At 39.6% G+C, this 15,131-nt stretch overlaps 2 protein-coding genes across 2 annotated transcripts; both read right to left on the reverse strand.

The window, feature by feature from the left end:
• Positions 1-10,968: 10,968 nt before the first annotated feature.
• Positions 10,969-13,349, reverse strand: LOC9646330 (protein DETOXIFICATION 16). Its single transcript, XM_002976112.2, has 9 exons — positions 13,017-13,349; positions 12,677-12,959; positions 12,069-12,613; positions 11,927-12,013; positions 11,818-11,874; positions 11,520-11,758; positions 11,343-11,461; positions 11,197-11,283; positions 10,969-11,139 (listed from the first exon to the last, which is right to left on the reverse strand). Exons 2-9 carry the CDS (start codon positions 12,887-12,889, stop codon positions 11,083-11,085), a joined length of 1,404 nt encoding a protein of 467 aa, XP_002976158.1. The 5' UTR covers positions 12,890-12,959; positions 13,017-13,349; the 3' UTR covers positions 10,969-11,082.
• Positions 13,016-15,102, reverse strand: LOC112348408 (pentatricopeptide repeat-containing protein At4g33990-like). The gene is made up of 2 exons (XM_024680809.1): positions 13,917-15,102; positions 13,016-13,738 (listed from the first exon to the last, which is right to left on the reverse strand). Exons 1-2 carry the CDS (start codon positions 15,100-15,102, stop codon positions 13,029-13,031), a joined length of 1,896 nt encoding a protein of 631 aa, XP_024536577.1. The 3' UTR covers positions 13,016-13,028.
• Positions 15,103-15,131: the final 29 nt, after the last annotated feature.

Here is a 15,131-nt window from a genome sequence, read left to right on the forward strand (position 1 = left end):
TCAGTTGCAACGTTTTTTTATTATTTTGAAAATTCGCCAGCTCCAGTGATTACGATTTACGACTTGAGTTCCACACTATATGTGCTTTTACGCCGTGTGTCAAATTTCCAGTGGAATCTGGACCGGATATTTTGGAGGAAGAAACCCTGTCATACACGCCTACGACTTGCCCCTCTAGTGGAGGAAGCTTCTATATTCTTCCAGAGCTACGAAGAATACCTCTGACTGAATATCAAGTGAATTTCCTAGCAGGAGCTGACCACGTTATAGATATATTTTTGTAGTCTAAAGGAGAGTTCTAACAACTTTGGGTACTCTCCTCTCCATGTACATCCAGTCTCTGGAGCCTTCCTGGTAGATTGCTTGCTAGCTTCCAGACTGATAACTGTAATGTTTACTGTATTCTTATTACCTTTATTAGATTCAATATTAGTAAATTATAAAGTGTTAGAGTTATCTTTTTTAATGCTAATAATTGTGGGTGATTATGTGACTTTGTGATATTTGGGGTTAAATGTCTTTGGGGTTGAGAAGTGGGTGGATTTTGGAATGTCCAAGCTCAGAAGTTTATATATGTTTAATAGTACAATAGTTTGAGTGCATTCACTTGTGTAGATTGAAACCTTCTCTTAGATATCTTTAAACATATATATAATAGTTTAAGTGCATTCACTTGTGTAGATTGAAACATTCTTTTAGACATCTTTAAACACATATTTAGACATGTTAGCAATTATGATAATGCTTTTTAACAATTGTATTGTCTTTGTTAAGGGTCATTTAAGTTAATTATGTAATTTAGTATTTGATTCTAGAGTTTCTTGTATAGTGTTGAGTTGAATATATTGGAGTAAATTAAGTTAGGCATGTTGTGGCTAACACCTTATCAAAACTTGTGGGACTTATGTATACACTTACTATAACACCCTTGGTGACATTTTTTAATTGGTATGATGTTATGAAACATTACCTCTCCACTTATAAGTTGTATGTGCTTTAGCCCCACTTTCTATGGGAAATGATTATGTTCTAATAGATTTAATGTTGTTGTTATCTATATTCAAGAATAAAGATAAAGATAAAATTATAGTTGTGATATTTACTATTAGACATGTGATGAAATTAGCCATAAATTGGCTTCACATCAATATTGTTGGCATTTCCTAAATTGATGTTTTCCATTTCTTAAGTGGAGACCTTAGTATCTTGTTGGTATTATTGTGATGGAAAGTTTTGACACATAGATTTGTTTTGGGAAATAAGAAGTTATATAAGTAATGAAAGGTATTTATGTAAATAAGTTAGTTCATCTTTCTTTTAGGAGTATCATTAAAAGGTTTATTCGACACCAATATTCACTTTCCAAGCTAATTTTATGACTAGAAATCTTTTGTTCTCCTCTCTATATTAGTTAATATAAGTTTGAGTTTATCTTCTATAACTTGATCTATTGTCACATGTTGTCTCCTATATTTGCATTATGGTGTAGAGCTAGTTTTGATTCTCTATAGTATATGTGAGATAAAATAAATTTTGTTGTATATATGGGTGTAGTATATATTTGTATCTTACAGTGATTTACCATAGGATAACCATAAAGCAAAACTTAAACCCTCCATGTGCCATGTGTCATATGCCATGTGCCCAAGGACAATGGTGTAAAACTTGGGTATCAGGCCTTTAGCCACTGAATAAAAGAAAGGAGCCAAACTCCTAAGCATGGAGTTAAAAAGCAAAGGAATTAGAGCATAGAGTAACTCTTGAGCATACAGTCCAAGGAATGAAGGGATAGAAGCATGAAATAACTTAGAACAGTCTTAAAGCAATTAACATCCTAATACTAAAACCAACACACAAAATGGAGTTAAACAGAGTTTGGTGCAATTTTAGCATACCAGTGGTCTAACCTGAGGATATGAGTACTCCACTAATTAACATGGCGTGGAACTTGGGTTTAAACCCAAGCCAGACATAAAACAAGGATAAACACACAAGTGAAAGTTAGATTATGCCTCAGGTTGGTCGGCCATGCCTAATATGGACGAACTAGTGGGGTAACTTTTAAAAGCCAATAGGAGATTGAATGGCCAATGCTCCCAATCTAAGTGTGGGTGGAATCATCTACTTGGATATCAGGTGTGGCTCATCAAAACTTCACTCTCGCCATATGGGTAGGACACCAAGATGCAGAAGGTGGGGAGAGTACCTATGAAGCTTGTGTTGAATTGTAGTGTTTTGAAATGTTATCCCAAAGTCCAAGATTATGAAAAAGAAGAAGAACAATCCTTTTGTGTAGTGACCAAGGATATAATCACGTGACAAAGAAGTCCCAGAAGTTAACGGAACTTAGTGGTCGGGCCTTCAAGCTCTAACCTAGTGGTAGTGTTGGCAAGCACAACTATAAATGGGAAACAATTTAATGGGGACCAAAGAAAGGATATTAAAGAAGGGTGTTCCTTATGTTTCTAGGTATTTTAAGAATGCTAAAATGTGGTCATGAGATAACCACTCATTGATGGATGGCCCAATCTTTGAGAGAGGAGACTATGGTATGAATGATCTTGGATTACCCATAAGACAGAGGTGAATGGATATAGCTTTAGCGTAATAGGTTAATATGTCAATGGTACCTTTGGGTGTTTGTCGTGGGATTAAACATGTGGAGTACTTGAACCAAGTGCAAAGACTAAGTGGCATAGATGCCATTCATGGGGCTAGCATGTCCTCAAGTTGGGAATAAAACTTATAGAAGTTGTAAGTGAAACTCGTTCAATTGGTTAAAGGGGTGGTTAAGTGACTAAAGTAAAATAGAAAATTTAGTTGTTTATAGAACTCTCACATATTGAGACTAGTCCCTTAATATTGCTAGATGATAGTTTACCATGTCTGCTAAACACCCTTGTTATTATGTGTTAGTTTTGGTTTGTCCCAATTGCTATTTATAGAAAGTGTTTATATTTGCTAATTTGGTATAGCTACAAAATGTAAAGATTGTCCTAGGTCCCATGTCCAAATTCACAATTTAGTATCATTTAATATTTAGTATGTCTATAGTGGATATGTTCACTCTAGTTTTGGACTTCACAATGGTTATATCATCACCCACCATATGGGTATAGCCTTCCTTGGTCACATTGGCCTTTTCTAGCTAAATTAGCCCTACTAGAGTCCTTCCCTTACTATACTTTTGGAGCTCACCAAACCCTTCAAGGTCTTGGAGACGATTAGTTTGGGTTTTTACTCTTGGATTCAGACTCAGGCCTGGTCTTGGTTTTAGTCTTAGTCCCCTCTTGGACTCGACCTTAAGCTCTATCTTAGGCTCCATCTCGAACTCCATCTCAAATCCATCTCAAACTTCATCTCAAACTTCTTCTCGGACTTCATTTTAAATTCATTTCAGACTCTTTCTTAGACTCTATCTCGGGTCTATTTTGAACTCCTTCTCAAACCCCATCTCGGGTCCATCTTGAACTCGGTCCAGACACTTTCATGTGTTATTTATTGATCCTCTTGTATCACTTTTCTAGAGGTTTACTTATTAATCACTTTGTGTTTGTTCTTTGAGCATTTTGTTGGGAGTTTCACTCCCATTCTTGGCATTTTGAGTAAGAGCTTTTTAGTCTAAACATGTTACTCTTGTTTAGCTTCCGCTTCAGCCACTACCATGTGGCACTCTCTTAACTCCACATTAGGGCTTAGGGATTTGTGTTTCACAAGTTTTTGTTAAACAAATGCAAAACAGAGCAAAATAGAATTAAAAGCCAAGCCAAGTATTTTAGTAAGAAACACATAAAAGTTCCTACTTTATATTCATTTGGCTAAGTATAGATGTTAAGCCCAGTTTACTAAGAGGGTCTAAAAAGGGAATCAACAATAACAATCTTCTGTGATTGTGGCAGTAAGGAAAGAATATCCAAAATGACTAATTGATAATAAGTGATTTTGAACTTAAACTTCAATCATTATAAGTGAAGTTTTAACCTCATCCTTAATATAGATTGATTGCAACAATTATGTCAAATATGACTTTGAAGATTATCCCCTTTGTTTTATATTTTTTTATTTGCTTAAGCAAACCTATAGGAGACCGGGATAGTAATGGATATACCTAAAATATGCTTGAATATTCTAGGATATTCTACTATCTAATGGTTGTTATTCATTTATATAAATCTTGTATTTATAATTCATAAACATGTTTTATAATTTATAAAATTTCTTAAACCATTTCTAGTATATTCTTTTTGATTCTTTCATTGGCAGCCCCGAGTATCGAGGTGGACAAAACGCTTGGGGTGGTGCAGTGCTCCGGGATATGGTGGAGCTGCTGGTTCCGATGGATATGGAGGCAATGGGAGTAAATATGAGCGGATATGGGAACGCTGAATGGGGTGGCTTTGGAGGTGGCGGACAGAGGAATGCTGTGATGAGTCCGGTGTATAGCGGGAGCAGCTATGGTTATAGTAGTGATGCGGGGTATGGCAGTGCTGCCGCTGGCTATGGTGGATGAGGATATGGGAATAACAGCGGAGGATACGGTGGTGGTGGTGGTGGTGGTAATGCAGGTAGCTATGGCTCAAGTTATGCAGATGCATACTCTGGTTATCCGGACAACACCTGGAGAGCTGGGAGTGTAGATGGATATAGCGGCAGTGGCGGGAGTGGCAGCGGTGGTGGTGGAAGCGGTGGCAGTGGTGGCGGTAGTGTTGGATCGAATTATGGTGGAGGGATGGGAAACAGTGGAGCAACAGGTGATGGAACAGGGAATGGAGGAGGCTATGGTGTGAACTATGGAGCAAGCAGTAGACTATCCAGAGAGGAGGGAATCCAGACGCTCGCTTTAAGCCATATCCTTCCACGGCTGATCACAGTAGCTAGCTCTTTCCTCCGGAAGCTTAGAAAAGAGGATCACAGTGACACTTCTAGCAGCGTTCCATCCAGCATTCCATGGAGGTAATGTAAGAGAGCAAAGCTTTTTACTCTTTTCTTTTTTTCTTTTGTCTTTTGGTTTTCCTCGTTTTTCTTTTTTCTTTTTTTGTTTTTCATTGGTACTGAGGGGGCTATATTTATTTATTATTTTTTTACCTTTCATTGTGTGGCTTGGTAATCCCGGACTGGGATGATAAAAGGAGAATGGCTGGGTTGAGAAAGAGTATACATAGAAGAGGAGTGATGGTTTAGCTTTTGTTTTGGAAGTTTTTCTTCAGCCAGCCTGCAGCACTAACACACTCGGTCTTGTTTGAAGAGGCTAGCTTTATGTCGTCGGTGTTCTTTGCAGCGTCCGGGTAATATTATCATGGGAGAAAAAAAAAACTATATTCTTTGATTTGCACAAATTAATCAAGACAAATTTGTTCTACTAAAAAACTTCAGTTCCTATCTTAATCTTAACGAAGTTGTTGCAAATCATGCGCAAGTGGAGGAGCGCATGGGGTTCCACTTGATCTTTGGAGCTGTGGAACGAGCAGCGCAGCCGTCACCAGCACCAAAATCGAGATAGTGAACGGGGGCATCTCGTCTCTTCACAGCATCACCCAATGGCACGTTCAAGCACCTAGCATTGAGCACCTTCTTCACTGGCACACACTCGATTTTCATGCTAGCGCTCGTCTCAAGCTCCTTATGACTCCTCCGCTGCTGTGACGCCTTTCTTGCCGTGTTGCAAGGCTTGATCGCCCTTGCCACTGTCTTTGTTGCGCTCCTAGCGATTGGCGGCTTTGTCTCACTCCTGGTGATCTTTGTCTCGCTCCTAGCGATTGGCGCTTTTATCTCGCTTTTAGCAATCGGAGGCTTTGTCTCACTCCTGGCAATTGAAGGCTTTGTCTTGTTTGGAATACTCTTCTTGCCCTCATTTGCGATGGGTTTCGACATCTCCTCTACAAGAACGCTACTGCTTTCCTTGTTTTCTTTGTGCAACTCGATCCTTGCGACTTGATCTTTGCAGCGATCATTGCAGGGTTCTTTGACGACTGCATCTCCCTTCTTGTGCAGCTTGATCCTCACGATTATAGGACCCCTGGACTTGCCTTGATCCTTGCAGGGTTCCTCTCGGGCATCATCTCTCTTTACCATCTTGAGGGGTTGGCCATCTTTGCAGTCCTCCTTGCGCTGCCTTTTCTTACTTGCCTTGCCAGCTTCGGCCAAAGCCTCCATGAGCTCGTCGTTGTCAACTAGCAGCTCCTTGATGATGGGCATACCGCCGTGCATCTCCACAAAAGTACTCGCCATCGTTTGCCCTTGATCCTTGCAGGGTTCCTCTTGGATGTCATCTTTCCTTACCTTCTTGAGGGGTTGCCCACCTTTGTCTTCCTCCTTGCGCTCTCTTTTCTTGCTTGCCTCGCCAGCTTCGGCCAAAGAATCCATAAGCTCGTCATTGTCAACTATCAGCTCCTTGATGACTGGCATACCGCCGTGCATCTCCACAAAAGTGCTCACCATCATCCTTTACCCTGATTTGAGTCGAAGCAAATGCCAATTTCAAGGGAAGATGGACATGGCCCTTAATCTACACCGTCCAAAATGCCACGCGGCAGAGTTTAACCCAAAAGGTTTTCGAGTTTTAGAAATTTAAAAAAATAAGGCAAAAGGAAGAAATATTTAAATCTATAAAAGAATGCCATAAAACCAAACAACCCCAAGAACCTTTGTTCTTCCTGGGAACAGTGGAATATAATCCAAGAGAATAAACGAAACAAAGAGATCAAATGGCCTTGGTAATTTTTCCTGCTGTTTTTGAAACAAAACTCTCTGGGAGTTTATGATGAAAGGTAGTCTCAGAGAACAAAGCCTTGAGGATTGGATGGACTGGCACCAGGCCTCTTATCGATCACCCCTGAGTGACTGCTTTGTAATCCTGGATGTACTGATGCCAAGAGATACATAAACCAAATAACCAAGAAAGTGAGAACTAAACCTTTCTAAGAGCTTACCAGCTTGAGAGCCATGCTTATGGTTGAGAAGGCAATCTTATCAACAGAATCTCATCCATTTCAATGAGAGTGCATTCCAAGGACTCAGACCCTGGTGAGTACTGCATGCTGTGTGCTTGGCACAAAAAATTACATAGCTTTGCACTGCATATGCATCTTAAGAAGGTTGATATGAAATAAGATTAATCTTGTGTTTATAAATTACAAACATGTTTATAATTATAAATTTTATTTTATATCCTTTTTAGATCCTTAGAAGATCTTTGTGCTATAAGAGTATGTTGGTCTTTTTGACTTCGACATATCTTTTAGGGCCAAGATTTATTCTAACTAAAGATGCTTATTTGATCAAGATTCTTATTTGGCATTAATCACTAAAGGAAATCAAGATCTTAATTAAAGAGATATTAAGAAAAGGGGTTATATAAAAGCTTTGGAGTCCTTAGGCAATGTAAGTATTCAATTTTGCATCAATTAACATCTGTTAAACTGTAACTATCCCAAATATATACCCTCTTCCTTACACTATCAATCTTTTGGATCATCTAAGGCAAAGTTGTTAGTTTGCCAAGTTAGATATCACTTTTGGGTATTAGTAGATATTAATGGTTAAGGAGGATATTCCAAAGATACCTTTTTATACATTATTTAGTTTATGTCTTAATGATTTTATTTAGTTGTCTATTAACTTTTGAGTGGATGATGGATGAGGTTTTCTATAATATATCAAAGGTGATTACTAATTTCATTGATGATATATTAGGGATGTGGGAGGACCATGTTCATAATATCCATAAGGTGTTAAATTGGTTGTGAGAATTTGATTTAAAGTTGAAGCAGTATAAATGAATATTTGGGTCTAAAGATATAATTTATCTTAAGTATCACATTTTTTGTAATGGTTTGCAAATTCATTTTAACAAACTTAAGGTTGATTTCAAATTCCTTATATTGAAGTGTATAAATGATTTATAGCACTTCCTTAGTAACATGTAATATTTCATTTCATTTATTAATTATTTTTCTAATAAATTGATTAATAATTTGAATTAATTTGCGAAATTATATAAAGAAATTTTACTTAATTTTTAAAATTTTATCAATTCACAGAAAAAGAATATAAATATTTATTTTCAAATTATATAAATTCTTATAATATATATGTAAATTACTTAGTTATGCCAAAAATAATTATGATAGTTTTATGTGTTCCTAGAACGAGGAAAGGTAGTATTGTTTGGTGTATTTTTTAATCTTAAGAAGCACAATTATGATATTTTCACTCCAATATATTTTCTCAACAAAAGCATCTCTTTAAAATGTGTGAACAATTTTTTTGTATGGTTTGTATAAATTGATTCTTTAATTGGTTTTCTTATGCACTAAATGAAATAGAATGTTGATTGCAAGATTAAGTTTTATATAGTGAGTAAGGCTAAGTGTTTTATCGACTTATAAAGCAATGAGCTAAACGACTGAACAAGTTCTAGAATGGTGACAAACAATGCAACACATATCCATTAAAGGGTAATTTCATGACAATAACTCTATCTTGCTAACAATTCACAATTTTTTCAATTTGCTAGGATGCGGGACATGTAAAAAAAAGTTAAAGCCAACTTATAAACTAATGAGATTTTGTTTCTTTTTCAATCTAAGTAAAAATTCCTTTTGTTTTGCTAAGAGTATGACTTTCAGCAGTCTTTCCAGGTTGTTAAGCCTTTCATTGACAATAAAAAGCATTATGTGAGTTATGTCTTGGCTATCTTGAACTATTATTTTAAAGATTTGTTTATGTCTTTCATGAAAGAAATCTAGATTCTGGAGGTAAGGCAATTTTTCCTCTTAGGTTTATTATTTTACAATATTTGCTAGGCTTGAGAATTTTAAGAAAGTAAATTGGGTTTTTAGCTAATTTAAAAGATACAAATCCAAAACTTCAGCTACTTTAATTTCATTGATTTCCTTCATTAAAAATGCAAAAGTTTGCAGTCACTTGACATCTTGAAAAACAAACTCAACAACAAGGTGAAAGAATTCTACAAGCTATTCTTTTATAATCAATCTGTTTTTCTAAATATTAGCTATTGTTTAAGTATGAAGCTCTACTTTTTAATGTTGATATGATCAAATCTAATTTTGTCATATAAGCAAACTTGTAGGATCCATGTCATTCAAGAACTAGCTCTCATCACTTAGACTTGGTATATAAATAAAAATCTTTAATGCTGTAAATAAAGCGCTCATCAATAGTAACATGAACCTATTAGTCAAGCTTTCTAAAAATGTAAAAGAACTTATAAAGAAAATTACCATTAATCTTTTATAAAGAAAACCTAGTAAAGTTGCCTTTTTGTAAGTGGAGTCTCTAAAGTATTATAGTGCTTAGAACAAATTTCTTCTAGGAGTGCAAATGTATTTTTATAGAATTCAAATAAAGAACATTCTTTACAGCATAAATATACAGTGTAAAATTATTGTGGTGGTGACAAGAAATTCCTGTTAGAATAAAGATCATACTCCCAATGAGTTATAAGCTAACAATAACAATTGTAAACTTAAATATATTTGAGACAGTAAGTTGGAAAGCTTTCTAGTTTGTTTTTTTATTCTTAACTTCAATATCTTTAAAATCTAGTAGGAACTAATGTGTATTTCTACGTGTAATTCCTACTACCTCTTTACCACCAATCCTTGAAGCTACTGTCTTGACTCTTGAGTTAGAGATGAAAAGAGGACAAATCTTAAAGATTAAAATGACTCAAATTTCAAAGACATTGGAAGAAGCTCTTTAATTTCTAGTAGGTTATCAATGCAATGCTAAATTTTTGTAAGGATGGATTCTAGGGGCATAAATCATGAGGAACAAGCTTGCAAAGATATAGTATATGAAGTCATTGATACTAGACAAAGATGGGTTTGGTATTGTGGAGAGAAATTAATATTTGTCAGGGAGCTGGAAAGTTCTTCTAGGAGAGGAGCATGGAAAAGGAACTAAATTGCCTCAAAATTTTTAAATACTTTTCTAAGTTGTGGAAAGTTATGATGAAATTGGTTACTTGATTATATTTGTTTTAGAAAATAAAACCTTTTATCAGCAATCCTTTACATAAGCTCATAACTATAACATTGTAGTGTGTGTCTTCTTGTTCTTTAGCATGTGCACAACCATTTCAATTGTGGTCCTTCTATGGCTTCTTTGAAAAATTCTTATATTTTATGCATTTCTAAAAGGTGTTATGCTTTTGTCTTCCTTGCTCTTTTAGGCATTTCTTGATAGACTACAATGATCATCTAAGCGATTCTTCCAAAGTTAGAAGACACCTCTATATATATGTGTGATGTAGTAACTTATAGGTTAGAGTTATAGAGCCCTCATTTGTTAATGCAATAACAATATATAGCAACAAAAGCTTATGGTAAATTGTCTTTAAAGGTATGTTTATGTAATTCAAGACAAGAACTCTCCTTTTTTTTTGGTGAGATTTGTTTTAATTTTGTTTATCTACCGCACCAATAGTGCTCTAATTGGACATGATTAATGATGTCAGTATTATATTTAATTTTTTTTAAAAAATTGTCTCAAGTTCAAGAATGTCAGATTAAATGCTTGTCAAGGACAAAGGGAGCGAGAGGGCTAGAGACACACTCGCAAAATCTTTATGCACAATCTTATTATTCATCATAAACAAATTATAAATAGTATAGATAGACTTGATTGGCAATCTTTAAAAATTACTAGCATGTTTTTTACAAGTCTTTTACTCCATCACACGAAAGAGTTTACAGACGCTCTATATATTATTTTTAATTAAAACATCTCTGAATCTTAATTTCTATTAATCCATACCTCGCTAGAGATATATATATATATATATATATATATATATATATATATATATATATATATATATATATATATATATATATATATATATATATATATATATATATTTCGTTACAACATACTAATAATATTATTAACATAAATAATTTTTCTTATTATTTTAGTTTACTCAAAACTAATATTAAACCAGAGTTAAGAAAATTAACTATATTTAACTTTAATTTAAAAATAATTTTAACAGTTTTAATCTGGAAGACAACTTCTAGATTTTCTAATATACACAAATTCTAAAACAATAAAGTAGAGTTATTCTAACAACCTCATAATTTCTTGAGCTTCCACTCTTTTGATGGCTGCTTCCGCCTGGATTGCAACACATTAGTAACAGGAAAAAGAAAAAACAAGGAAACCAAGTAATACCATCTGTGTCCAGTTTGTCAAAACAGAAATAAGCAAGAGAAATGTCGCCTGAAGGGTGACTCCACACAGGAGACCAATCAAAAACCCCTGTACCAAAGATAAACGTGCACACAATTATATACGCTTGATCAGCCCAATAAGTTTACCTTTCCCTGGAGTCCAAAGTGGAATGCCAGAGTGCACCCCAATGGCAGTCCAACCGCGTAATAGGCCCCCAGGTTTACAAATGCAGCGAGTGCTTGCCAGCCGCATCCCCTTGCTACTCCTGAAGAACATAGAAGGCCCCAAGAAAACTTCGAAAAATTGAAATGCTTCAAAGGTACCTGAGGTGACGCCTTGCAATGCGTCCATGACGATAACAGCAGCAAGTAGAGGAACCATTTCTGCAACCTCTGCCACCACCTCTGCTTCGTTACTGTAGGCTTTCCCGAGAACGTTGCGCAACGAGACGATTATTAGAGAGATAATAACTGCATCCATCACTGCAAGTCCCATGGATACGAGAAATGCAAAGCGAGCTGGAGCAGCACGCCCAGCCCCGAGTTCGTTGGCAACTCTTGTGCTGCAGACGATATGAATGTTCTCCTTAGAATATAAACGAGGGGCTTTGTTTACAAGTACCTTGTCGCAGCACCTATCCCACTGGGTATCATATAGCATGTCGCAATCGTGTTCAGGCTGTCAAAAAGCCACATAATAAACAAGAAGGAAAGAAAGAGACATCACTCACATGATTGAAAACACGGATGCGTCCAGCTGCGGATTTGGCAGTAGCCCGGACAGGAGGACCAGAGCTTCAAATGACCACCACTCAAAGCTACAGCACAAAAAAAGAAATATCAGTCCGGGTCATTTGAAAACAGTAGACTTACCAGACCATGACTGCCGACGGGATGGCGAGCTTGAGAAACTCGATGAAGCCCTCGAAAGCCTGCGCGGAGAATCCATGCCAGCACTCTCTGGCCGAAGGCGTCATTACAACAACAGCCACCAGGAGAACAGCATTAAGCCAGTAAGAGAAGCTTACGGTCACTGCTGCTCCGGCGTTTCCCATTCCCAACTTGAAGATGAAGAGCCAGCAGAGCAGCGCGTGGACGATGGATGCCGCCGCCGAGCACAGAAACATGGGAAGGACTTTGCTCTGCGACTGCAAAAACTTCACCAGCGGCTGAAGGAAAGCCAGTGCGAACAAACCAGGGATCATGTACCGAGCATATATCCCAGCTTTCATGGATATATCAGGGTCCTGCTTGAAGAAGACCAGTACGTGCTCCATGTTATACCACATCACCGCGATTGGCAAGCAAACGATGTTGAGGAGGATCATTGCTCGCTGCATGTACACTCCCAGCAAGTGGTACTGCTTGGCACCATAAGCCTGTCCACACAGTGTTTCCAGAGCGCTTCCAAGTCCCATCTGAATAAAAAGAGCCCAAAACACTTCGGCTTGGTTGGGGGGGAAAGATGGAAACAAGCTTACCAGGAGACTGTAGCCAGTGACGACGCAGAAGGAAGAGGCGATGGAAGCGCTGGAAAGCTCGAGCTCCCCCAAATGACCCACGAACATTACGGACACTATAGTCCGGCTGAACTGCACAAGGTTCACACCGATCATCGGGACCGCCAACCATAGTTGTTTGCCAACTTCAATCTTGAGCTTTGAAGAAGCAAGCGCATCCACTTTGGTACCCATTCCGGAGCGAGAGCGAGAGAGAGAGAGAGAGAGAGAGAAAGGGGGAAGAGGCGGCTTCGTTTGTTTTTCCCTGAAAAACAAGAGTTTCGTGTCAGCACGAGTTAAAAAGTGCAGTTAAGAAACTTACCTCTCTTCAGAGCTAGTTGTTTATAGAAAGACTACCTCTGGAAACCTGGAGGACTTTCTCTGCCGCTTGCTTGGCTCGAACATCGTCGCTGTGGATCTTACAAGCTCCCAAAACACTCATCCACGAGACAATATCGCCACCCTTCGGCGCATTCTTGGCGGCGTGCTCGGCCTCCGCCAGCCATCCCAGCCTCCCAAACAGATCCACCATGCAGCCATAGTGCTCGGCAACCGGCCTCACACCGTGGTCGCTTTCCATGGCGACGAACTGGATGTAAGCTTCGTCAAACCGGCCTGCATGGCTGCAAGCGTAGAGAATGCTGACGAAAGTTGCTTCGTTGGGCTTGATGCCGTGGAGGACCATTTCTCTCGCGAGATCAAACGCTTCGGATGCGCTGCCTTGATGGTTCTGGGTGTACGCGGCCAGCATGCTGTTCCACGAGAACAAGCTCGTTTCTCTCATCGCCGTGAAGACCAGCCTTGCATCCTCCACGCTTCCACACTTCCCGTACATGCTAATGAGAGCGTTGCCGACTGGAAGCTCCCACTCTGCCTTGCTCGCTAGAATGTGTTCGTGGATTCTCCTCCCAGCGGTCAAGGCACCCGAATCCGAGCACGCACCGAGCACCGCAACGTAAGTAACCGAGCTCGGCCGCAAGCTCGATGACACCATTGTCTCGAACAGTTCAAGTGCTGCTTTCGAGTGGCCGTGAGTGGCCGTGCCTGGCGTAGGACGTTATCATCGTGTTCCAGGACACAACGTCTTTGGATGGCATCGAGTCTAGGAGCGACCGAGCCTCAGCCAAGTTGCCGCACTTGCCGTAAAGGTTGATCAGTGCGGTTCACAGTACTCGATCTTGTTTGTGATAGATGTCGACAATCCTCTGGTGCAGCCTTTCACCTTCCGCCAGATCCTCGAGAGTAGAACAGGCACTGATGACGTTTATAAAGCTGACTTCATCTTGCTTGATTCCTTTCAGGTCCATATACTTGAAAAGTTGGATGGCTTCGCGTTCCATGTCGTTTTGCGAGTAGGCCTCGATCATAGCATTCCAATGTGTCACTACTTCTCCGTTGGTGCTGTCAAACACCTTTCTCGAGTCCATTGGGCGGCCGCATTTTCCATAAGCAAAAACGAGAGCCGTGTCGACGATGTGAGACTGAATCCTCCGCGAAGAAACCTGTGCATGGATCTCCAACACCACCTTGAGCGCGCACAAAGCAGCGGCGGCGTCCAAAAGGCTCACAAAGGTCGCTTCATCGGGAGAAACTCCAGCCTGATTCAGAGCCCAGTAGAGAGCCAGCGCTTGATCTGGAAGCCCGTTCTGGGCATAAGCAGCGAGCATGGAGTTCCAGCCAACAGCGTCTTCCCAGCAAACTTTCTCAAACACACGGCGGGCCTCTGCAACTCTTCCACACTTGATGAGCTGAGTCGCCACCATCACGTCCATTTCTAGCCCGCAGGAGACCACCCGAGCGTGGATTTCTTGAGCTTCTTCGGCATGGCAGCAAGCACCAAGAACGCTCAAGAACGTATACTTATCCGGCCTATCCATCCGCTGGAAAGTTTCCAACGCTTCCTTGCAATGCCCCTTCTGGCCATACGCTGCGATGAGAGAATTCCACGAGTAGTTATTCGGCTGCTCGATATCATCAAACGCGGCCTTGGCAGCTTCTACATCTCCACACTTCCCATACATGGTGACGATCGCTGTGCGCAGGACTACGTCGCAGTGCAAGATCCCCGATCCCAAAATCTGGAGATGGATCGAAATTCCCGTGGCTAGATCCCCAGTCTTGGCGCAAACGCTCAAAATCTCCACAAACACGACCCTGTCCGACCTCACGCCCTGCAAATTCATCTCCCAAAACAATCGCAGGGCTGCCCTGTAATCCCCATTCTGGCCATACGCCGCGATCATCAGGGTAGACGACGTTCTTGGCAGCGATGGCGTCGAAGCAGCGCCGGGCGTCGTCGATTGATCGGCACTTGCTATACGCCTGGACGAGGAGATTGCAGAGGAATACGTCGTCGCGGATGCGTGAGTGGAGCCGCCGGACACGCGAGAGGCTCCCGGCATCGCCATACCTGCGAAGAAGCGCCGCGAGAGAAGCC

The sequence above is a fragment of the Selaginella moellendorffii genome, unplaced genomic scaffold (genome assembly GCF_000143415.4).
Source record: "Selaginella moellendorffii unplaced genomic scaffold, v1.0 SELMOscaffold_29, whole genome shotgun sequence".
Taxonomy (NCBI): domain Eukaryota; kingdom Viridiplantae; phylum Streptophyta; class Lycopodiopsida; order Selaginellales; family Selaginellaceae; genus Selaginella; species Selaginella moellendorffii.

What these genes read in the sequence shown, in the direction of transcription:
- LOC9646330 (XM_002976112.2), bottom strand. Translation starts at nt 12,889, where the DNA reads ATGGGTACCAAAGTGGATGCGCTTGCTTCTTCAAAGCTCAAGATTGAA. An exon ending in GCATCCGTGTTTTCAATCAT is followed by an intron (nt 11,875 to 11,926) that starts GTGAGTGATGTC and finishes GCTTTTTGACAG; the next exon opens with CCTGAACACGATTGCGACAT. An exon ending in TGACAAACTGGACACAGATG is followed by an intron (nt 11,140 to 11,196) that starts GTATTACTTGGT and finishes GTTGCAATCCAG; the next exon opens with GCGGAAGCAGCCATCAAAAG.
- LOC112348408 (XM_024680809.1), bottom strand. Translation starts at nt 15,102, where the DNA reads ATGGCGATGCCGGGAGCCTCTCGCGTGTCCGGCGGCTCCACTCACGCA. An exon ending in TCTCGAGGATCTGGCGGAAG is followed by an intron (nt 13,739 to 13,916) that starts GTGAAAGGCTGC and finishes GTCCTACGCCAG; the next exon opens with GCACGGCCACTCACGGCCAC.